The 26,062-nt window shown below is 39.1% G+C and overlaps 1 protein-coding gene across 1 annotated transcript in view; it reads left to right on the forward strand.

The window, feature by feature from the left end:
- Positions 1 to 26,062, forward strand: part of LOC137645772 (protein fantom-like) — a 723,952-nt gene that overhangs the window by 585,604 nt on the left and 112,286 nt on the right. Inside the window, 1 exon segment of the mRNA XM_068378685.1 lies at positions 24,066 to 24,210. Coding sequence (XP_068234786.1) covers positions 24,066 to 24,210 — 145 coding nt within the window.

Consider the following 26,062-nt stretch of genomic DNA (forward strand, 5'->3'; position numbering starts at 1 on the left):
ATTTGTTGGAAAGTATTCTGGTTCACCAAGTGTGGTTGCTTAATTTACTGTAGTGGTTGGGGATCCTGGAGTCTCATATGGTTCGGACTTTAGAAGATTCTATATTTGGAAGTGATAATAGCAAAAGTTCCTTTTCAGGTTTATCTGTCAGAAAAAAAGGATTCAGTCCTTCCTCCCAGTGTTGAAAAAGTTCAAAGTGTTGATGTCTATATCAGTTCAGATATGAATGAGACTTATAGTTATCATGACTTCCCTCCATATAGAAATTCATTCGGATAGGATGCTTAAAGATGGGGTTTTCAATTTCATCTTAATCTACTTTGGAACAGAATAGCCAATCTAGACTCAATTCCAGTGATGAAAAAGAAGCGTCAACTGCAAAGTTAATGGGTCAGTCTCTGGTGGTTATCCCAGGGAGTTTATCTGAAAATGAAAATCCCAGACCTTTCTTTGTTTGTAGGTGCTTCACAGGAGGATGGGGAACAACACTTGATTATTTACATGTCAGCAAAATGGGCATCACAGGAGTCGACTCCCCATGTCAATAACCAATAAGTTCTAGCAATATTCAAGGCTCTTCAAGACCAAGGACTACTGGTGTTAGGGAAGACCATAGCGGTAACAATACGATGGTATTGGCCTCCATCTGGAATCAAGGGAAGACAAGGTCACAATTCTTGTGCTAGATAGCAGAAGTGCTGTTAATTTCCCAAGTTTATTTCAGTTTAATTAAACACCTTAGCAGATCCGCTAACCAGGAAGAGTCGCGTTCTTCCAAACGAATGGCCTTTACCTCTGTCAGTATGCCTAGGGATTTGGAAGTGGTGGTATCCACTAAACGTAGACATGTTTGCAACTTCACCATACGAAAAGATAGAGATGTTTTCTCCACCTGTTCTGTATCCCTTAGCATAGAGGGTAAATGCACGGACACAAGACTTATCAAATCTAGATCTTTATGGATTTTCACCATTCTTTATGATTCGAAACGGGATAGTTTCGGATTTCTGCAGACACCATATAGCCCCATTCCTGCCACAAAGAGAATGGTTCATAGATCTGTGCCTGTGTTGTCGTAGAGTCTGAGAAGGTTGTCGTACAAAACCAATCTGCTCAGACAACCAGTTTCAGAGGTAATTCATCCAGTTCCATCCATGCTACATCTAACAGCATGGAGACTATCCACTGTACTTTTCTGAAACAAAAGGTTTTTGCAGCTCTCTAGATTGTCTATCATGCGCTCCAAAAGGCAGTCTACCAATAACTGAATGTATATATTGGTACAAATCTATGTACTAGCCTGGATGATATTGCTAAATTTTTACGCTAACAATTTTAATGAAAAGAATTTTTCAATTTTAACTAATAAGTGATGTAGAGCCATGCTTAATTCTGGGATTAGATCTATACTTATCAGGTAATATAGTGGATGTATTTAGGGCTTTTAGTATTGAGGCCTCTTGTAGTCAGGCCTATTTTTGGGGGGATTTAGATGTACTGTATTTTTATAGTATTTACAAATTTTAAACCTCTAGAAAATCTTTCGCTGAAAGAAATCACATGTAAATCACCTTTTCCTATTGGTGTTGGCTTTAATTAAATTCTTAAGTCAACTAACAATACTTAAGTCCGCCTTGATCATTGTGGGGCACAGGTAACAGAGGCTACTGCGAAGATGAAAAAATGCATATTAATGGTGACCTAGGGTCAGTGAACAAACTTCCCTAACCAACTAATCACTATGTCTACGTGTGGTTGACCAACACCGCAAATAACACTCATTATTTTCATGTATTCAAGTAACTACTGTAAGTTTTATTACATGTTGATGGGTAACAACACAAGAAAAAGAGAGTAATTCTTAATTAGTTTGGTAATGTCCAGGTGCACTAACCGTGAATTTGAAATACCAGGGCAATGTCACTGTCCCTTGCCTCTGGCATTCATGGGCGGCCTTTTAACCTTTAAATTGAGCAAAGGCTTGTTTGCAGGGATAAGCTATCCCAAAAAATGCTGTCAACAGAAATATAAATCTTAATCTTGAAAAATGTTTCTTCATGAAATCGATTCTAGAAGTTTATTTCTGCAGCTCTTGCTTTCAAATGAATATCAGATTGAAGCTATGATATTTCTCTACCCAAATCTGACGCATCCATGTTGAACAAAAAGGCGATAATTGTAGAAATTCTTCCACTGTCAACCTCAGCAAATGTATTTGACTTGAAAACCAGGGTAAGCTAGGTTCAAGCTTCTTCTTGGAATCATCTTTCTAGTTCTCCCTAAAGATTGTATTCCAGTACAGAATGTTTCATACGTGCAGTTGATTTTATTATAGCTTTCTACAGTTTTTTTGTACATTAGGGAAGATCTTCAAATATCCTATTCCCAGCTGACATTTTAGAAATTGTAGCTTTGATTTGAGTAATGGTTTTTAACCCTGGAAAGGTATGATGGGTCGTACGCGACCCCTACAGCATTTTCAAAACCTGTTTTTTCCCCATAAATCATCAGCTGTCTCGAATATGAAAGTGATCGACCTGCAAGGGGTGACTAGTCTACATGCCATTGTCTGCTTTAGGACTGATTTTCGTCTAACTTCCCTCCTTCCCCGTTTTTTTACCCCCCCCCCAGGGGTCGACCTCGACCCTGACATATCTTTATAGGGGTAAACAGCAAAGTTATTACATAATTATAAATTGTCGAACAGTGTTGATACTTGTTTGGTTCTTTATAGTTGGAAAGTGTGGGTGGATGGTGTGTCTACCACTTGCATGACATTGGTTTTGGCTTAGATGCCATATATTGCCATGAGGTCCATTTTCCCTCAAATGCTAATTTCTGAATTTTTTTTATTTTTTGCAAATTTGATTTTTTTCTATTTATTTTGAATTTATCTTCAATAATGGCCAGCAGGCAGTATTCCCTCGGCATGGATGTCATCAACACACTTCTAATGGAGTTAAAAAGAGATGATGATAATATGGAGCTTGCAACCCCATTCTTCATTTCAAGTGGTAGATTGGGCTGTAAGAGTTGTTGCGGTCTGCGGCAATTTTGTTGACATACCCGAAAGGTAAGTTGGCATATCTCTATATATTCTTGTTCTGTATAGAATTCGTGATATTTTGGTATATTTTAATGCAGAAATATCGTATTTTATAGGAGATACAATGATTTTCATAAGAAATTTACATTGTGAAACTAGGCCATCAAAAAATGACCTTTAGATTTCGCCCCTGTTATAACAGTAAATTACATCTTAGTGCACATTTTATTATGTATTTCTGTTCTAGGATAATATGAGTTTATTCTATAAAAAAAATTAGCCTCTTCCTATTTCATTTGGGTACCCAAAAAAAATTCATGAAAGTTGGACAAATTTTTTTGGCCAAAAAAAGTTACCCTTTTTTTCTCATTTCAGATCTTGACTTCTATGGGTCCAACTCATTTCCAGCAATTACACGCTGTTGCTTTGCCATCTAAGAAGGTGTCCCTAAAGGGATTTATGTGTATATGTATATTTCTATTTTTGGTGAATATTTACGTCGTCTTTTTTTGTATACTTAAATGTTTAATATATTTCCAATAAATGGTTATTTTGTAGATGGGTATCATTTATATTTTCAGTAGTTTTTAAGCATTCTTTGAAGTATTTTTAGCAAGTCAAACAATACAGATTGATGCATAACTAAATTTTTCCTGAATTTTTTTTGGAGTCGGGGTCGTTCGCGACCGAGTATACCCTTAAAGGGGTGTCCGAGTAGCGTACCTATCCAGGGTTTGTCAATTGTGTCAACAAAAAACTGCCGTATTGAAAAGGTGTTGGTATGGTAAACCTGCACTTGGGCAACAACCGTTATTTTACTCTCTCTCTCTTTCTCTCTCTCTCTCTCTCTCTCTCTCTCTCTCTCTCTCTCTCTCTCTCTCTCTCTCTCATACACACACACAAATACTAACGTACACACTTAAATCATATAAGTGAATCTAGAGAACTATGGTATTAATGCTAGACCAAATGCCATGGCAAAGAAACTTGCTTATATATATATATATATATATATATATATATATATATATATGTATATATATATATGTATATGTATATATATATATATATATATATATATATATATATATATTTATATATATATATATATATGTGTGTGTGTGTGTATGAAAGAATAATATTAATGGGGAATACCTTAACAACTTAAGATTTGCAGATGGCATAGATGTGTTTAGTGGAATTATGAGAGGAATTGCAGAGGATGATAGAAGCTTTGAAAAAGCAGGAATATGGGACTAAAAATGAATGAGTAAAATTAAGATAATGATCAATGAAAATGCAGACAACAAATGCTGTCTAAGCAAAGATCTGAGAGTGATTTCCGCCTTCAGGAAGCGTTGTAAATGTTAAAGAGGCTGTCTGAGCAAAGATCTAGCAACGAGTTTAGCCTTCTTGAAGCGTTGGAATTGTTATAGATGCGGTCTGAGCAAAGAAGGGCAAAGCAATGACAGAATATAGACTCATATGCTCCCTTAAACCTCCAATCCTTAACTCACAAGGATTGTGGGGTTGCAGCAACCAGAGAAACTCACGATAAGAGTTATGGATGAACCTTAAGAGATTGTTAATGAATATATGTACCTAGGACAGACAGTGTTTCCCCAGGACACAAGATCAAAATTAAAAGAGGATAGGCATGTGATGGAGAGGTTTTGGAAAACAAAATGTGATTATGAAAAGTAAAATGTCACCTTCTCTATAAAGAAAAGTTATTTAGTGAGATGGTCCTACCAGATTTAACTTGTGCATCATAAGCTTGAGCCTTACTTACTACCTTAGAGAGCTATGAAGAGAATAATGTTGCAAATATCACCAAGTGACAGAAAAAAAGCAACATGGATATGAGAGCCAACTAAAGAGTATATTCTAACATGTAAGAAAAATAAATGGACATGGGGAGGACATATGATAAGGATGACAGATAATAGATATATATTAAGAGTTGCAGAATGGGTCCAAGAGATTGTAAAAGAAGCAGGGGATGAAAGAAAAGACGATGGATTGACGAACTAAAAAAGTTTATTGGTGTGAACTGGCATAGAGACCATAAACAGACGCAAGTAGAAGGACTTGTCTGAGGCCTTTGGGTTGCAGTGAACTAGTAATGGCTGATGATGATATATATATATATATATATATATATATATATATATATATATATATATATATATATATATATATATATATATATATGTATATATATACATATATATATATATATATATATATATATATATATATATATATATATATATATATATATATATATATATTATATTGTTATTGTTACTAACTAAGCTAGAACGCTAGTTGGAAAAGCCAGATGCTATAAGCCCAAGGCCCTCAATTGAGAAAAATAGCCAAGTGAGGAAGGTAAATAAAGAAATAAACGAGCAATCATAGATTTCTGACCTCCGCCAAAGGTTAATGGACTCGTTCTTGGGCTAAGATCTATCTATGGTGGAAATTTCGTCACAATCCGTCGATTTGTTGTGACGTCATCTTCAAGATAGTGAAAAATGCAAATCCAGATCGAAAATCTGAATCCGGATCGTCTCCAAAATTTGTTGGTGTCGTCCATGACCTAAGATCTGCATGTGGTGAAATTTTCATCAAAATGCGTCGAGTAGTTTCGACGTAATCCTATCTAAAGACACACAGACAAATTAACAAATGAACTAGAATCCTGATCCAGATCATCCCCAAAATTTAATGAGGTCGTTCATGACCTAAGATCTATCTGTGGTGAAAATGTCAAAATCCGTCGAGTAATTTTGATGTTACCTTTCAAAGGACAAAAAAATGCAAATCCGGATCTGGATCCGAATCATCTCTAAGATTTAAAGGGGTCATCTATGACCTAAGATCTGTCTGTGGCGAAAATTTTGTCAAAATCCGTCGAATGGTTTTGATGTAATACTGTCCACAGACAAATAGATAAATAAATAAATACATTAGAATCCGGATCCGGATCATCTCCAAAATTCAATGGGGTCGTCCATGACCTAAGATCTGTCTGTGGTGAAAATTTTGTCAAAATCCGTCAAGTAGTTTTGACATAATACTGGCCACAGGCAAAAAGATAAATAAATGAATAGACTAGAATCCGGATCCGGGTCATCACCAAAATTTAATAGGGTCGTCCATGACCTAAGATCTACCTGTGGTGAAAATTTCGTCAAAATATGTCCAATAGTTTCGACTGTCCACACACAAATAGATAAATGAATAAATAGACTAGAATCCGGATCGGGATCATCTCCAAAATTTAATTGGGTCGTCCATGACCTAAGATCTATCTGTGGTGAAAATTTCGTCAAAATCCGTCATGTAGTTTTGACGTAATACTATCCACAGACAAATAGATAAATAAATATTTAGACTAGATTCTGGATCCGGATCATCTTCAAAATATAATGGGGTCGTCCATGACTTGAGATCTACCTGTGGTGAAAATTTCGTCAAAATTTATCTAGCATTTTTGACGTTATCTTCAAATGGCGAAAAATGCATATCCGGATCTAGCATCAGTATCATCTTCAAAATTTAAAGTGGTCGTCCTTGATCTAAGATCTATCTTCGGTGAAAATATCGTCAAAATCCATCTTGTAGTTTTTACGTAATCCTGTTCAGAGACATACGAAAAATACAAATCTGGATGCGGGTCCGAATCATCTCCAAAATTTATGGGGTCATCCATGACCTAAGGTCTATCTTCAGTAAAAATTCCATCAAAATCCGCCAAGCAGTTTTGACATAATCCTGTTTAAAGGTTTAAAGGTCGCTCATGAATGGCAGAGGCAAGGACAGTGACATTGCCCTAGCAATCACGACAATGCCCTAGAGACTGACCATATATTATATGATCAGCGCCCAAGCCTCCTCTCCACCCAAGCTAGGACCAGGGAGGGCCAGGCAGTGGCTGCTGATGACTCAAAAGATAGACCTATAGGCTCCCCCAAACCCCCCCAACCTGAGCTCACAAGGATGGTAAGGTTGCAGACACAAATGGCACTAACGAGTCTGAGCGGGACTCGAACCCCCGCCTCGCAAACACCAGGCAGAGACGTTACCAATCAGGCCACAACCTCAGACTTAGACAAGTAAATAAACCTACTTGATCGCAGTACCTCTTTGGCGAAGGTCATAAACTCTATAAGAAGTAAAGAACAATTAGAATGAAATATTTTGAAAATAGTAACAACATTAAAGTAGATCTTTCTTATATAAACTATAAAACGAGACTTGTATCAGCTTGTTCAACATTAAAACATTTGCTGCAAGTTTTAACTTTTCAAGTTCTACCAATTCAACTACCCGATTATGAAGTTTATTCCACAACTTGGTTACAGCTAGAATAAAACTTCTAGAATACTGTGTAGTATTGAGCCTCATGATTGAGAAGGCATGACTATTAGAATTAACTGCATACCTAGTATTACAAACAGGACAATACTGTCCAGGAAGATCTGAATGTAATGGCTGGTCAGAATTATGAAAAATCTTATGTAACATGCATAATGACTTAATTGAAGTAGGAATAAGAAATTTAATAGGCCATAAGTTCCTGTCCAATAAATTAAGAGGAGAATCGGTAGCCGAATGCTAGGCAGGAGAACAATACTCGAAACAAGGCTGAATGAATTAATTAAAACACTTCTATAGAATACTGTAGATTAATCACCGGAAATCTTACGAGACTTTCTCAATAAGCCAATCTTTTGTGCAATTGAAGAAGAGACAGACCTAATGTATTTCTCGAAAGTAAATTTACTGTCAAGAATCACACATGAAATTTTAAAAGACTCATACAGAGTTAAAGAAACATCATCAATGCTGAGATCTAGATGTTGAGGAGCCATTGTCCTCGATCTACTTACAATCATACTTTGAGTTTTGTATGGATTCAACTTCATGCCCCATAATTTGCACCATGCACTAATTTTACCTAAATCTCTATTAAGGGATTCAACAACACCAGATCTACATTCGGGAGATGGAATTAATGGAAAGAGAGTAGCATTATCTGCATGCGTAACGAGCTTATTTTCTAGACAAAACTATGTTTCATGTGTATATAGTATGAGAAGTAATGGACCAAGGACAGTACCCTGAGGAACACCAGATATTAGATTCCTACACTCACTGTGGTGCCCATCAGAAACCACTCTTTTTGATCTCATCATCATCATCACCTCCTATGCTTATTTACGCAAAGGGCATCAGTTGAATTTTGCCAGTTGTCTCTATCTTGAGGTTTTAAATCAGTACTTCTCCATTCATTATCTCCTACTTCACACTTCATAGTCCTCAGCAAAGTAGGCCTGGGTCTTCCAACAAGTCCAGTTGAAAGTTTGGTGAACTAATCTCTCTTGCGGAGTACAAAGAGCATGCCCAAACCATCTCCATATACTCCTCACCATGATCTCATCCACATATGGCACTCGAGCTATCTCTCTAATAGTTTCATTTGTAATCTTGTCCTACCATTCACCTCCCAGTATTCTTCTGAGGACTTTGTTCTCAAATCTACAAAATCTGTTGGATGTTGTTTCATTGTCATACCACAATTCATGTCCATTCATTAACAGTGATCTCACTAAACTGATATATAACATGATTTTTATTTGTAGTTTTTCAAGCGATTAGATTTCTAAATTTTACTTGCCCTAACCATTGTCTGATTTTCTTTTTTCAATCTTTCATTAAACTCAAATTTTAAAGATCCTGCATTGGAGATTGTAGTTGCTAAATATTCAAATGATTCCACCTTTTTAATCATTTCTCTTTACAATGATATTTTATCTTCCATTACATATTCCATTCACATCATCTCTGTCTTTCTTCTATTTATCTTGAGTCTAATCTGTTGCAATATTTCATATATTCTGTCAAGCAAGCATTGGAAGACCTTCGATGTTCTGCTAATAAGGACAGCATCATCAGCATACTCTAGGTCCGCTAATTTTCTGTTACCAATCCAGTCCAATCATTCTCCACCATCCCCAACTGTTCTATGCATTACGAAATCCATCAGGAGGATAAACAATATACATTACCTGACAACACATTCCCTTGGAGTACTCCACTGTTCACTGTAAATTCATGTAATAGGACTCCACTAACATTAAGTTTGCAGTTGCTATGCTCATGAACAGATTTAATCAAATTAATATATTTAATAGGAACTCCATAATATTACTTAAAAATTCAATAATGATCCTAAGAAAAGACCCACCCACTCCCAATTGTTTGAGTTTGAAAAGAAGGTCCTCATAATTAACACTGTCAAAGGCAGCACTAAAATCAGGGCCAATCATACGAACTCCTGACCACAAGCGAGTGACTTCTTTACAGAATTGATGATTGTAAGAAAGGCATCACGTACTCTAAGGCCTTTACAAAAGCCAAATTGTAAACCTATTTAGACGTTTTGACAGAAAACGTTTTAAAACCTTAACAATCAAACATTTACTGAGCACGTAGGCAAGGATACACAAAATTGTAGAACTTGATATGTGGAATACGAAGCCCTTAGACTGTCTTCCTCACTAAAGGATGCAATGTTGCTATTCTATTGTTTTCTGCTGTTTACTAGTCTCCCTCTTCTTGTCAATAGAGTCTATGAGTGGATAGCAGGTGTCGGACAGTCTCCTGCACCCTTTTAGGTTCCCTCTGTAACATAGTCTGGAAGGCGATAAGTTCAGAGTCAGGTGACTCTGCTGTTTCGGGGAGTATCTGTCCATAGCTAGAGACAGGAATGTAGAAGATGAACGCCTAACCCCCGGGGGGGGGAGATAGTTGGGGTTGCCTATAAGGTCAGGCAGACCTTGCTGCTTAACTGATGGTGGTTGCTGGATTCATCATTATTTTTTATGATGGGATTTTGGTTCGTTTTCCAATATGGTAGCTTATCACTAAGCTGTGGTGAGTTACATGTGTCTGTCTCAAAATGGCGGCTGTTCGTGTGATTGGAACTCCGACGACACATCATTATGAAGGAATTTAGTGTTTATCAGGCCTGTTGGGGTTGCCTATAAGGTCAGGCAGACCTTGCTGCTTAACTGATGGTGGTTGCTGGACTCATCCTTCTTTTTTATGATGGGATTTTGGTTCGTTTTCCAATATGGTAGTTTATCACTAAGCTGTTGTGAGTCACATGTGTCTGTCTCAAAATGGCGGCTGTTCATGTGATTGGAAATCCGGCGACACGTCATTATGAAGGAATTTAGTGTTTATCAGGCCTGCACCGACCGCTTAACTTTTAACGAACTGATGCTGCAGTGCTTATAATTTTGACGCATTAGTTGTCTGTTATGGATCAAAATCACTTGGTTTACACAACACTAATAACAACATACCTAACCACTTCTGTTTGACTCTACTAATGTGTGTGTCTTTCTAAATCTACATGTTCTTGAAATCAGTATAATTCAGCTCTCTCTCTCTCTCTCTCTCTCTCTCTCTCTCTCTCTCTCTCTCTCTCTCTCTCTCTCTCTCTCTCTCTAATTAATGAAATATACATATTCATAACACCATTCGGCCATGTAGGCCTATCATATGTCACCACCTAGGCAGTATATCTTAGCTTACCCTACTAGGCGGTATATCTCAGCATACCGTGCTAGGTATCTTAGCAATCCTTATTTGCCATTGGTTATATGAACGGATAAGCAACTTGGAGGTGTAACAAAATCTTTGGATGTGGAGGAAATGCCCCCCTAAATCTTGGTGAAGTCACTGGCAGCAGGGTGATGGACTGGGATTGAGGTGAGAGACAAGTTGTCTATCGGGCTTCTACTCCTGATGGATGGCGGATGATCTTACTGGAATTAGTAAGGACCAGCAAGGGTCACATGCTTTAGTTAGATAGGCACTGTTCATCACAGGGAACTGTCTATCCTTTGATGAATCTAGCCAATGAAGCCTCTAGGGATTTAGTCAGTCTATGGAAAGAGAAGATGACCGAATGTCCCCCAGTCCCGAGCGTAGTGGGGGGCTAAGAATCTTCCAGTTTATAAATACTAAAGAAAAATTGAAAATTGGTAATTGGAATATTAGAACCATGAAGCAGATTTGGAAGTTATAGCAAGTTGAGAATGAATTTATGTAATATAGTTTGGATATCTTGGCCCTAAGTGAAACACGTTGTAAGGTGATTGGTGAGGAAACCTTAGACCAAGGCAATATATACTATATATATACAGTATATATATATATATATATATATATATATATATATATATATATATATATATATATATATATATATATATATGACCTGATCTGGGTCGTATTGGGGTTCAATCATTTTAGGAAAATACGAATGGAGGGGGATATCATGCAAAAATAATAGCCAAGTTGATCATTTTACACAGACTATATTCTCTTAAGTTTACAAGAGTGCCCGTATTTATGATTACGTTACGTTACTAAGAAAAACCCCTCAGAAAAATGGTTTTCGGTTCGGCACACATGTTGGCAACTCTCTTTCTTATGTGACACACACTATCTGCCTCCAAAACAAGACTGCCTGTCCTATGGAGCTTCCCAAACGCCCATACATGGGCGTTGCGATGCCTGATCAACGATTGGTTGTTTGACCCGAAAGTTCCATAACAACTAATCGGGAGAAGGCTGGTGACGCCAAACCCAAGCTAACCTGTAACCGTCCTTTTTGTAAGTGCCAAACCACAACGTAACCATCATTCCTCTAACAAAGAGAAAGAATCTGTTGACACCACACTTACCCCGGCCAGTAATGGCCACCATGACTACGATCAGTTCATCACTTCCCCCTTAGATTTTACATCCCGTAAAATTCACATTTTATTATTTATTTTTTGCTAATTTTTCTTTTTTTTCATTGCAATAAAAATCTTTCTTTCCCCACTTTCTTATCTCTTTACATTGTCGCTGAGTACCATCCTCTTCGGGTGCATGCAAAAATTAAGATTAAAATACGAATCCGCGTTGACTAACCATTGGTGGGAAAATCGACCTGGAGGTGAAAGTGCTAGAGGAAATCCTCACTAAGAATTGGCAATTTGATGTCAGCAACAAGAAACTTTCATATATATTTGGCACTGCCAAATGATAATGTGAGGGTTTCATAACTGTGGGTGTGTATCATAGATCCGTTGGCAGCTACCAGGCGAGTGTCAGCAGACTTAGACAGACTACATTGCTTCCTGGATAGTAGCCTTGGCAGAAGAGAACGGCAAGTAACTGTGTCTACCAAAAATCACACGCCCTTACCTGTGTCATGTAAAAAGAAAAGATTAGTGACAGGGGAAGCCACTGCTGCAAGCGATGGCCTTCTTAAACGTTTTTTGGCCACTAACAGCCATTCACTCATTTTTTCGCTGTAACCCCGAATATGGATGGGTAGTAGAATAACTACGGCCGAAGGGCATCAGTAAGTGGCTGTAGAGGTCGTTGGTTGTTGCGTAAGCGAGTGGTGGGTGGTGGACAGTTTTTTCACCGCTCTGGCATGTCACGGGATGAGCGTCTGTGTCCTAACGCATTCACGTTAGTTTCAGTTGATGCTGAATAGTTGTCTACTTTGTCAGGAGTGGAGGCATCGATGGAGGACTTGAAGGTTGTGAACTGGCTGTCCATAAGAGCGTCGACTTTGGTCATCAGGTCCTTCATGAACAAAGTATCATTATCGGGGATGGCAGAGTGTACAGGTTTGGGTAGGTGCCGTACCCAAAGAGCAACCAGTAAATCACTTCACGAGAGCCGTCTGCGACAGGTTGCATACGAGCGATGCTGGTCATTTCCTTGAGGGCGAGCGAGGCCCTTTGGTTCCCCAAGAGTTGTTGAGAGAGCTAAAAAATCTTTGCTCTGCGGGCAGCTGGCAATGGCAAGTACTGCTCCAGGAGGTATGATTTAAGGGCGTTGTACGTTATTTGTGTCCCCTTGCTCGCACAGCCAATCGGAGATTTCTGGGAAAGTGTCCTCGGGGATCACTGTGAGAACTTGATCTGCTTTGGTCCTTGACTAAGTCACACCCTGGACTTCAGCATGCTGGAACTAGGTGAACGCTGCTCTGCTGGTAAAGGACGGTAGTCTCAGCGGCTTGGCATTAATAGTAGAGTCAGTGTCTGAGGGCGGCATCATCAAACAACAAGACACAGCAGTGCGGAGAAAAGCGGGAGGGAGGTATTAACTGATAAGTGGAGTGAATGTAACTAACTTTATTTGGACAGAGCATCAGTATATATACAACCCATTCCAGTCAAGAAGGCCACAAAAAATCAAACATAATGAGACAAGCATTAACAAGTTATCAGTGCGAGAGGAGAGCGATAACGACATTATACAATAAAACAGAAATACCATTACAGTGTACAAGCGTGCGTGATACTTGTGTGGTACCCTACAAAACTCAGAGACCCTTCAATACTAGGGTACCCCTGCCTTGATATAGGGGTCATAGGGACCAAGTAACAGGAGTATCCCAATTCCTCAAACTATGGGATTTTTTTTGTTTGCTTCCTTCACCATATATATGACAGAGAAAGATAATAGATGATAAATCTCTCTCATATGTGATTGGAACCAGCTATACTGGTGCTGACAAGCAATAGCACTTGATAACTGGCAGGTTTACCAGTGACTTTGTCTGCGGCGGAAGCCGCAAACATGGAATAGGCTGTAAAGTGTTCTTTGCATGCTGTCTCATCGTTGGATTACTGGCTCTGCTCAGTCTGATATCTCTTCTGTAATGATTTCTCCGAGCAGAGAAGGGAAGCAATATCAGCCTTTATGCTTCCAGGCGCTAGGACAATGGAGTTTTTAAATCACAACATTGTCAACCAGTGGTCCAACTGGATCTTGAAAGGTCATTACTCCATTGTTTCAAGATTCCAAAGCAGGTGCCATGGAGGGATACGCTTAAGCTTCGTAACTCGCCGATGGAGGATCTCTCCCTCTTTCATATAGAAAACATCGACACTGTTGCCGAGCGCTGGAGGAAGGTGAGGCATGACTTCCTTCTCCAAAGAGCGATGGTATTGCGCCCTTACTCCTCAGCACCACCTATCCAGAGATTGCCTTTGGTAAATCACTAGGGTCATAAGATGGGCTCTAATGACCCCAAAACAACTAGCTTTTAAGAAACAGGACCCCAAGCAGCCATTTCAGCAAAAAATACCTCGAGGCAGAAGAGGCAAGGAGGAAAGAGGAATCAGATGTAGTTGCTTCCCACTAGGGTGGTCATTTCTCCTACCTGTCCACCAGTGGAAGGATGCCTGCAGAGATAGTGGCAGAGGTGGATGATGCACATGGCCGAACCTTGGTCTGTCTCCGTCCTCCACGAGGGCTAGCACGTTCCGTTCACACACTCCCTTCATTGACTCGATATCCAGTGATATTACATTTTCACGTGAGGGAATCCGCAAAAGAAAAGGCCCTTCAGCCCTTAGTCTAAACTATGCCAGAGAAGGATGTTCACCATGAGGTCCTAGACGGGTCTCCCGGATTTTACAGTCGACTCTTTCTTGTAGAAAAGGCATCTAGAGGCTGGTGACGAGTTATCGACCTCTCAGCCTTGAACAAGTTCATGCAACAAACTCCGTTCAAGATGGAGACAGCAGAAATGGTCAGACAGGCCATCAGACTGAAGGACTAAATGATAACACTAGATCTGAAAGATACGTACTTCCAGATCCCAATTCATCCATACTCAAGGAAGTACCTAAGGTTCGTTCTGAACGACAGAACATACCAGTTTAAGTTGCTGTGTTTCGGCCTGTCCACAACCCCCATGCATTCACATGGGTTTTCTCCCAATTGTCAACCTGGGCTCACAAGAACGGCATTCGTCTTCGTTATTTAGATGATTAGCTAATTCTAGCAGACTCAGTGCAGCTACTTCTCATACACCAAGACAGACTAATCAAGTTTTGTCGGGAACTGAGGATCATGATAAATAGAGAGAAGTCCTTTCTGCCACCATCTCAGAAACTGGTATACCTCGGGATGTTAATAGACACCCAAGTAGGCAAAGTCTTTCCGTCCAAAAGCAGAATGGGGAGACTAAGAAAGGCAATATGCCCCTTTTAATGCAAGACTTTCTACTAAACCATTGGTGGCGCAAGCTGTTGGAATACCTGACCTCTTTGCAGCGTCTGGTACCCAACAGCCGTCTGTGAACACGATCTCTCCAGCGGCAGCTGAAGACCTTATGGTTTCAAAACAACCACCCCCTGAACCATCAGGTTCCGATTGGGCCAGAGCAAATGAGAGACCTGTGTTGGTGTGTATTAGACACCACCAACCTACACAGAGGAGTAGACCTTATCTCCCTTCCCCCAAGAATTGATGCTCTTCACAATTGCATCAAAAGAAGGCTGGGGGGCTCACATGTTGCAGCACACGGTTTCCAGATTTTTTATCCAAGTCCAAGCAGCATTATCACATAAACCTCCTGAAAATGAGAGCAGTCTCTCTGGCTCTCAAACACTTCCAACAGTTTCAGGACACTCTGTTTTGCTGATGAGCGACAACACGATAGGAGGTACATTTCCTCAGCAGCTATGCCATCTAACCGTAGAAATGATAAGCCAGACGGAAGACAACTCGGTAGTCCTGTTAGCCCGTTTCATCCCAGGTAAGAGAAATATCCTAGTAGATAATCTGAGCAGGAAGACTTGGATGGTTGGCACCGATTTTTTTTTTAATCATTTGATAGCCAGCAAAGTCTTGACCTGTTTGCGATGTCCCTTAACCAGAAACTTCCTGAGTATTGCTCACCAGCACCAGATCCCCAAGCCCTTTGGAAAGTTGTCTTCCATTACCATTGGAGCGATGTAGATGTCTATGCGTTTCCCCCCTTCTGCCTAGTAAGGATATTACTGAACAAAGTAAGGATATCACAAGATTTCTGTCATTAACCCTCATAGTTCCAATGTTGCAGCATGCAGAATTGGTTTTGGACCTTCTACATCTGCTCACAGAGGTGCCAAAGGATCTCCCTCCACTTCCCAATCCACTCAAACAACCCCACGCAAAGATTTACCACAAGGCAGTAACTTCGCTATGTCTTCACTCCTGGAGGCTATCCAGCATCTCCTCTCGAAGAGAGGCTTTTTGCTGGCAGTGACAAAAAGTATGTATGGCTACCTCCAGGAATCATCTTCCGCTGTCTACCAGGCGAAGGTTGGTGTCGTGAAAGGGGTATTACTCCTCTCTACGCCACTATCCCAGTGATAGCTGAGTTCTCATTATACCCTCAGGAGGAAAAACTCTGTTGAATGTCTGCAGTAAAAGGCTACTGCTTAGCATTTCCTCCTCGACGGAGTTGTCTCCCCTCATATGGAGTTTCGAGCACATTGCCCTCAGGCGGAAGTCAGACCACCACCTTGAAACATAGTAAGTGTACTACAAACCCTGAAAGGAGCACCATGCTTGCTGCCGCATCAGTTGTCAAACTGCTACTTGACGCTTAAGACGGTCTTCCTTGTCACCCTGGCCTCTGCTGAGAGAGTTGGCATGTTGCATGGTCTTTTTTATGACGTTGGTCGGTCAAGTGGACATTGGTAGGTAACACGCAACTTCGTCCCTGAGTATTTTGCTAATTTAACTCAAAATCTTGCTGTAGTGGATCCTAGATTAGGGCCCTTTCAGATTGAAAGTCTCTGTTCTGTAACTGATAACCCAGATTAACTGTTATTTTGCCCTGTGAGGACTCCGAGGAGTTACATTAAACAGACCACAAGAGCTCACCTGCACGTCACCCTCTTAATGAGAGAATGCCTTCATGAAGTCATTGAGCTTCAGCACGGCATTTCATTTTTCATTCCCGTGCTGAAACTTGGTGACGGGCAAGAGGGTTCTTGAACTTAGGGAAATTGCTCCCCCAGTTCGAATCTAAAGTTTTCTCTTTCTAATCTTTCTCTTTCTCTTAATATTACTTCAACCTTTTCCAAATTTTATAAACTTTCTTTTATATTGCTGTCCCAACTCCATGAGTAAAATTTCCCATATGCATGTGTATATATGTACGTATATATGTATGTCCCTTTTTCTTTTTAATGGCGTGGATGTTTCTACATCCATTATTGCAACTGGCGTGGATGTTTCTACATCCGTTATTGCTGCCTGTTGTGATGAATGGGAGGAGGTGTCACACTTGGGAGGTGTTTGCACTCAAAGCTATGTGTGAGAGTATTGTAAGATCTCGGCCATCCCGAAGATGGTTTGGAAGTTTTTGGCAGAACTATTCTCAAGTGTTGGGCCTTCGGAATCCAGGGGGATCCAATGCTTTGGGTAGGACTCTTGGCTTTTGGCCGGAAGCCCATCATTACAGATATGGAGAGGATGATTCCATAGTTTTTTGGTCTCGGTCCAAACAGACGGGTTCAGATTACACCTGTGCCTCTTTATCTTTTTGGTGCTATCCTTCAGGTAGGGTATGGAGTGGACCATCTTGGAAGTAAACTCTCATTGTGCCGATAGTGGAGAGTGTAAATTTCCTTTCCAACACGTGATACCTTAATGTTCTCAAGCAGGTGAATCAAACTACTTCAAATCCCGCATTATCCTTACATTTTTTACTCATGGATTCTGCTGACAAACACCCCCCCCCCCCCGTAACATTATTAATATTAAAGTAAGTAATATAAGTATTAAGGGTGCTCTGTGTGATGGGGTACCTAAAGATCTGGATGTCTACAGACCAGCAGACTGAATTGATAAAGACATAGAAAAAGAAATAGTTATGCCATCCCAAAGAAAGTCAAAACCACCAGTGTGGCTTCTTGCTCAATCTACAGGAGGTACAGAAAATTATATTAAGATCTGCAAATTTCTTCAGAAGAAGGTAGGAATGATCGCACCTGGAGATATATCTCGATTCAGCAAGAAAACTTACTTGATAAAGGCCAAGTCATACACGCAGTCTGTTATATTGTCAAATTTAAAGACATAAAATGATGATATCAAATTGGACATCAAACCCCACCCAAACTTTAGCAATGGAAGGGGAGTGGTTTTCAATAGGGATCTATATGAATTTACAGAAGAGGAGATATTTTCTTTGTGTCCGCTATCAGTGTGGAAAGAACATAAAGTACCTGGAACATCAATGATTATCCTTACTTTCCAGGATGCTGATGTACCTTTCCACATAGACAACGAAAAAGAAAGGATTAGAGTTCGACCTTTTAAGCAGAAACCACTTTCAATGATTTAATTGCTTTAAATTTGGGTATCCTTTTAAAGTTTGCAAGATTGATAAAATTTGTAATACTTGCTCCAATCTTTACCATGAAGAATGTACACTTGAGGCAAGGTGCTTGAACTGCAACTTTAATCATAAATCTAAGTTAGAAGAGGCTGCCCTCAATAAATCCATTATTGAACATGTAAACGTGGGGCCTGCCAAGAGATTAATAAATAAATCTACTACCTATGCAAAGACATTAAAAGCAGGAGAAAAAGTGCCTCGGGAATCATCTAACCCACCTACTACTGTAGGTAGTTCTCGATAAACAAATTCACCACCTACTGATAAAGTGCTGCATAATAAGACAAGAATATCTCCTAAAGATTTACCATTGAGTATCAACAAAAAAACATTGCCCACCACTATCAACCCTTTGTCCCCCATTACAAAGAATAGTACTAACCTCTGCCAGGCCATATCCTTGCCTGATTTAATAGAAATTCCTCCTGAAACTAAGTTATCAGGCGCATCTGTAGTGTGGAAGGTACAAAAACCTGGTAGCTCACAACCTATTAATTGTAAAAGAGAGAGACCTCCATCTCTCTCACCCCCTTCCATAAGAAATATTAGAATTATGATATCAAATATGATGTTTTGTCTGTTGATGTTTCTGATCAACCTGAAGACAATTTAAATGAATCAGAAATTCAAGTTGAGGTCCACCATCCCCTTCAACAATTAGATCAAAAGGACAAAATGAAAATAATAAACACGAAATCCAATTTATTAAGACCCTCTCTAATAAAACCACCAGGAAAAAGTGTTAAATCAAAAATTACTTATGAGAAGACTTCATCCAAAAGCTCTTCCAAGAAATAAACCATATTTTTTTTTCTCCCTATTGCAATGGAGTTGTCAGTGTTTAAGGGCCAAATATGAACTTGAGCTCCTAATTCATGAACATTCCCCCATAATTGTATGTCTACAAGAAAGTAAGCTTGATGCTAACACTCCTAGTCCTCGAGAGTATGTTAGCTATAGAACACCATATAATCAACAAGCAGGGAGCCATGGAGGAAGTCTCATGTACGTTCGTCGAGATGTTCCCCAAATACCCTTATCTATTCGTACACCCCTCCAGGCAGTGGTTGTACAAATTGATATAGGGAGAAAATAAACAATATGCTCTCTGTACTTATATTCAAATGATAATCTTTTATATGATGATTTAGTAGAGGTCATTCAACAACTTCTTCAACCTTTTCTCTTACTGGGAGATATGATTGGTAGACATCCTTTATGGGGTGATGTTTTGGCAAACACAAGGGGAAATATTATCTCATCAATTGTGGAGAATGATGATGTCGAACTCCTTAATACAGGAGAGCCCACGCACTTCCATGTTCAGACAGGTACCTTGTCATGCATTGGCCTTTCAATTGAAAGCTCTAACTGCCTTCTTTATTTCGATGGAGGACATTAGATGATTGGCATACTAGTGATCATGCACCAATAATTATAAACACCAACAAGGGTCCGCCTTACAAAGATCGCCACGATGGAATCTTGACAAGGCAGACTGGGTCAAATTTCGTGAGCTATGTGAAATCAAGGGGAGTGAGTTTGAAAGTATTGCTGATGCCATAGACCTACTGAATGGAACTCTCCATACAGCAGGAATCAATTTGATTCCCAAAACTACAGGATTATTCAAACAATGACCAGTCCCGTGGTGGACATCAGAATTAACACTCTTGCACAGAGCTAACAGAAAATCTCTGACTAAATTGCATAGACTGATGAAAATTTGATAACATACAAAGAGCACAGTCCCGTCATGCCATGAAAGAAGCTAGACACCAGTCTTGGGTGTCTTTTGTTTCCTCCATTAACAGTAGAACACCACCATCTTTTGTATGGAGGAAAATAAAAAAGATCGCAGGAAAATTTACCCCAAACCCACCACCAGTGTCGAAAGTAAACGGTCAGTATGTGACTGAAGCAAGTGATGTTATCAATGCACTGGCTGATCATTTTTCAATTGTATCATGCAAGTGTGTAGCAGCTCCTGGTCATCAGTATAGGAGCATTGAAGAAAAGAAAATTTTAAATTTTGCCACAGGAAGGGAAGAAATGTATAATTCTCCTTTTACTGGAAGAGAACTTGATTCCGCACTTGCTACATGTAATGATACAGCCCCTGGACCTGATGGAATTCCATATGCAATGATTAAACATGTTCATTTTAATACAAAGTTATTTATTTTAAGCATTATTAATAGAAATTGGCATGATCATAGTTACCCAAGTGTTTGGGAACTAGCCATTATTTTAGTCTTTTTAAAACACAGTAAGTACAAGTTTTCAACAGCAAATTATCGACCTATTGCATTGACATATTGTTTATGTAAAATCATGGAGAAGATGGTCAATGCAAGGCTGATGTGGTACCTGGAAAAGAAGGGTATTTTATCACCCATTCAATGTGGATTCAGGAAAATGCACTCAACAACTGATGTGTTGATACGACTTGAGTCCTCTATTTGTGAATCCTTTGCTTCCAAACAACACCATGTGACAGTCTTTTTTGACCTTGAAAAGGCATATGATACTACATGGAGATATGGTATACTTACAACCATTCATGAATTGGGATTGAGAGGAGAGCTGCCACTATTTATCCAGTCATTTCTTTCACATTGAGTTTTTCAAGTTAGAGTGGGGAAAACTCTATCAGAGAGTAAATGTCAGGAAGAAGGAGTTCCTCCGGGTAGTGTGCTGAGCGTAACACTGTTTGCCCTAGCAATTAATGGGATATCCTCAGTCATTCCCCGGGACGTTCTCTCAACATTATTTGTGGATGATGTCTCCATATCATTTGCTGGAGCTAGAATGACAATGGTTGAGAGAAAACTACAACTCTCAATTGACAAAATTATCCAGTGGGCCGATATGAATGGATTTAAGTTCTCGACAAGCAAAACTACTATTGTACATTTCTGTTGTATCCGGGGAGTACATCCAGACCCGGATATATACATTAAAGGTCAACGGATCCCGTGTGTAGGGAAAGCTAAATTTTTAGGATTGATTTTTTATTGTAGGTTGGCATGGGTTCTACACTTAAAGGCATTAAAAGCTAAATGTCTCGAGGCTCTGAATCTTTTAAAAGTATTGTCCCATACATCATGGGCAGCAGACCGTAAAACTATTTTGAAATTATACAAGGTCTTAATTTTTTCCAAAATTAGTTATGGGTGTGAAATATACTCCTCAGCCACCCCAAGCTGATTAAAGGTATTATATTCAATACATCATGCTGGTATAAGATTGTCCACAGGAGCGTTTAGAACCTCACCCATCCCAAGTCTCCTTGTCAATGCTGGAGAGTTACCTCTTGACCATTACCGCATGTCTTCCATTATTCGGTATTGGTTTAGGTTACAAAGACTCCCTAACTCCTTAGCCTTCTAGACTACAAGCCTTGTAAGGAACTCAACATACTTCGAGTTTCACCCAAAATCTCCTCACCCTTATGGCTTTCATGTAAAACAATTATTAAACAGTCTTGATAAAATTAGAGGTAGTTTTATAAATATTTTATTGATGTTAAAAAAAAACATGACAGAATTAAAAGCTAGGTCTCTTTTTATGGAACATGTTGAAGAACATAGGGAATCAACTTTTATATATACCGATTGCTCCAAATCTGATACTGGCATTGGATTTGGAGTATATAGTAGTTCTCTTAACTGTAGAGGGGCACTTCCTCCAATATCTTCCATGTTTTCTGCTGAATTATATGGCATACTAACCACTATTGAGAAAATAGTGTTAAAAGAGGAGGGCAATTTCACCATTTCCAGTGATTCAAGAAGTGTCCTTCAAGCTCCAGAAGGTTTTAATTCTAGTAACCCTTTAGTTTTAAAGATTTTAGAGTGGCTTTTAATTATTGGCCTAAAAAGTATAACAGTGATTTTGCTGGGTTCCCGCACACGTAGGTGTGTATGGAAATGAAGCGGCAGATTCACTGGCAAAGAGTGCTGCAGCAGAGTTGCTACCAAGAAGGTCTCCCATTCTTTGTAAGGATTTTTTACCAGCAATTAAGAATTCTATTTATAACAATTGGCAACAGCATCGGGATAGTTTAAGCGAAAATAAGACGAGAGAAATTGCGATGGGTATGTCCCCTTGGAGTATAATGGGATTCCCTGAAAATGGGAGACTGCTCTTTGTCGTCTCCACATTGGTCACACCCGGATGACACAGGAGTTTGTGCTGGCTGGCCAACACCAACCATATTGCAACGACTGTTTGATACCCTTGACAGTGAGGCTTGTGCTGACTGAATGCCCCACTTATAGCACTGAAAGAAATAGATATGTTTGAGGCTCGTGGTGAAGATGGTAGGTACATCCTTGCCAAGATCCTTGGACATGATGTGTCGTACAATGCCAGTGACATTTTTAAATTTATATCAGAAGCAGGTCTTCATAATGCTATTAAACTTTTATAACATATTTAATTCTAGTGGCATTTTTAGATTTATATCAGAAGCAGGTCTTCTTAATGCTATTTATCTTATACCACATATATATTTACTTCTCTAGTTTTAATTGAATATTCTTTTAATCTTTATTTATAATGAGCAATATCTGCGTCAATGACCTTCGATGTCAGGATGCCAGAGAACTTCAAATCAACCAGTCAACTCCGCAATTCAACAAATTGTTGTTGAGTGTGGGCAGGGTCAAGAGGCGTGTCACCAAGAATACTATTTCTGCTTGGATTAGTCAGGTTATTAACTGGACCTTCAATCTAACTCTCCTCCACAAGGTTGTAGGGACATAGGTATGTTCCTACCATTTAAAAAGAACTACTCTGTGATACTGGTTACTCAGGCAGATTTTTGGAACCATCCGATTACCTTCACAGCCTACTATCTGCAAGACGTAACACATAGGAAGCTGTATACTTTCTCTGTAGGTCCTGTTGTGCCTGTACAACATGGGGTTTGATGCCTCAACTCTCTTATGGGACAAGTAGCAGGCAGTCGAAGGCAGGTGTTACCCGGGTTTAGCCTGGGATGAATGGTAGAGTGTCTGGTATGTTCTTTCTTCACGGCACCTGTGGAACTCTGCAAAACTGCCACCTCTGTCTGCAAGTATAACAATATCCCTTGTGTAACCTGATATATGATATATATTTGTTATGTCTCCATCCTCCTTGCGAGGGGGAGTCGGGGGTGTCTAGGTTATGTAAATGGAGTGTGTATCACTTCAAGAATCCTTAAGTGGTCAAGTCACAATAGTTAGTTCTCTCACGCATACCAATTGCCCTGGCTGTCAGCTCTCACTCCCTATCAAGAGTTTATGAAGTGAATGGGTGACTCTAGTAAGCTCATGCAAAGCACAGAGTCACACCTTGGGTTAAGTTACCAGCCAGTTGGTTAGGACTTCCACCCACCTAATGGTAAGTCTCATATAATAAAGAGTGAAAGGGTTGTATGGTGTTGGAACAAATTACAAATCTGGAAATCATTCGTATTTTTCTTAATCATACAAACCTTTACTGGCCTGCCACCTCCTATCCCCCTGTAAATTCTGCCTGCAATCAAAAGTGACGTAATATCACTGGTGAGTGAGAGAGCGGAGTGGCTGGAATTAGCAGTGTGATTGTTTATCTCATTAAAAGTCTTATGGCTAGTTCAGCTTCCCTGAAGTAGTATTCTCATATAATAAAGAGCTCACTGTTTATATGGTTAGAAATATGCAAATCAATTCCAAATTGTCATTTTTATAAGATTAGATTTTTCACATATAGATGTCTAAAGAAGAAGAAGAAGAAGAATTCTTGGTCAAAGAAAGTTCTATCGCAGATTCAGAAGGGAATGACACAATGTTTGAAGAATCAGCCTCATCTTCAGATTCTAGTGAAAAGTCACTTCACGACAAAGTTCATATAAAAGGTATAGTATATGTAGTGTACCATTCTATGAAATATAGTTGTTTCTTTTGTAGGTCTTATATAACTGACCAAATGCTGCGATTGTAAATTTTAAATACAATACTGTGTAGAATGCGCATCATGAGAATTTTTAGTGATGTGTGAGACAATGGTGTCCATACAAAAGAGAAAGACCTTGTCTTACATAGATGTGTTAATGGTCATGACCTTACAAACACACAAATAAGGGAGAAAAATAATTAAACAGTGAAATAAAATTGGAAATTAACAAAAAAATTACTGAAAGTACGACAAGACAAAAATGATAAACAGTTTCCTGTTGGCATCCTACCTATGTTTTGTTATCCTGACTTCCTCTCTAAATTTGCCAAATGAAGACAAAATTCGAAAAATAAAAAAAGCACCACTGTAAACTTTAGATGAAATTGAGTTGGTTAATTGGTAAATATACAAGATGAAATAAATTTTAAATCATCATCACAATTAGATTCTTCTTGTTAAAGTTTAGTCCACAGCCTTGATAATTCAGCAAAGTAATGCTAATTGAACTTTCAAATTCTCAAAACAACCAGTATTCTTTTACTGAATAACTTCCCGGATATGTGATAGCAAGAGACATTGATTTATTGTAGAAATAATTTTTTTTTAGTCTAATTACAGAAATAATATAACTCAAAAAATTACCTAAAGGTAGCCTAATCAGAAAAACACGAAAAAAGGAGGAAAAACATTTAAACAGTGAAATTAAAAAGGAAATTAACAAGAAAATGGCTGTAAATAGGACAAGACAAAACGAATAAAGTTTCCTATTGACATTCTACTAACTGATGTATGTTATCTTGAGCTCCTCACTAAATTTGTCAAATGAAGACAAAATTTGGAAAAGAAATAGGAAACAACCACAAGTGTGTGAAATTTAGAAAATAATGGTGTTGATAAGAGAGCATGTGCTTTTCACAAGACCAAAGCTGGCACAGCTTAAAGAAGAGTCACAATTTGCCAGAGTGACAGCTAGATTGATCCTAAATAGTTAGCCCTCCTTATCTGCAGGTATTGTGTTTGAGCCCTTCTTATGTGTAAGGAATTCAGAGGATAATAGTAGACTAAATTCTACGGTACTACGATAATTTGTTCTTATAGGTAATACAAACCTTAGGTCTTTAATAGGAGCAGGACTTCAGTGAAGCTGGAAATGGTTGTTTAAACTTTAAACAAGGCTTCCACATCTGACTGTTTTAACCTATTGCTTTTTCTTTCAGTTTGAATATTGGTTTAACAGTCATGTCCAAGGAATATTACGATTGGTAATGCAATGTTCTGTGATAACTTCAGTTGTGTTACAGTTTCTGCGCAGCCTGCCACTGTCCAGTATACTTATTCCTGTCGGGCCGCTTGTCTGTTGCTGTCTAACCCCTCAAGTGTGTGTGGCCTACAACATGAGCCTAAGGAAGGTTTTTCCTTGGACATCACAGGGTCTCTGTTGGCAGACAACTACCAAGTGTAAGGGGAGGGTGCCGCCCTTCTTTTTCCCTTCAGTGTCTACCAATCCCGGAACGTGCTAAGAATGTATCACTTGGCTATTCTGTGTTTCCCAATGAGAGTGTCATCTTCATTCCACTGATTTCTGAGAATATGAACTATAAGTTCTCCCTTCATTTTTTGTCCTCACTGCAATTTCTGAGAAGTTTGAGTTGTAGATGTCATAATGAAGTCTTATTGATAAAAGTTAAGAGTGCTTAACTTTTACTGTTTCTCTCCATGTGAAAGAGACAGTGCTGTATGTATTGTCGTTTGGAATAAAGGATGCTGCCGTACAATCCTCCTTCCTGGAGTCGGATTTTAAAGAGCCTCTC

Source organism: Palaemon carinicauda, chromosome 8, assembly GCF_036898095.1.
Source record: "Palaemon carinicauda isolate YSFRI2023 chromosome 8, ASM3689809v2, whole genome shotgun sequence".
NCBI classification, from domain to species: Eukaryota; Metazoa; Arthropoda; class Malacostraca; order Decapoda; family Palaemonidae; genus Palaemon; species Palaemon carinicauda.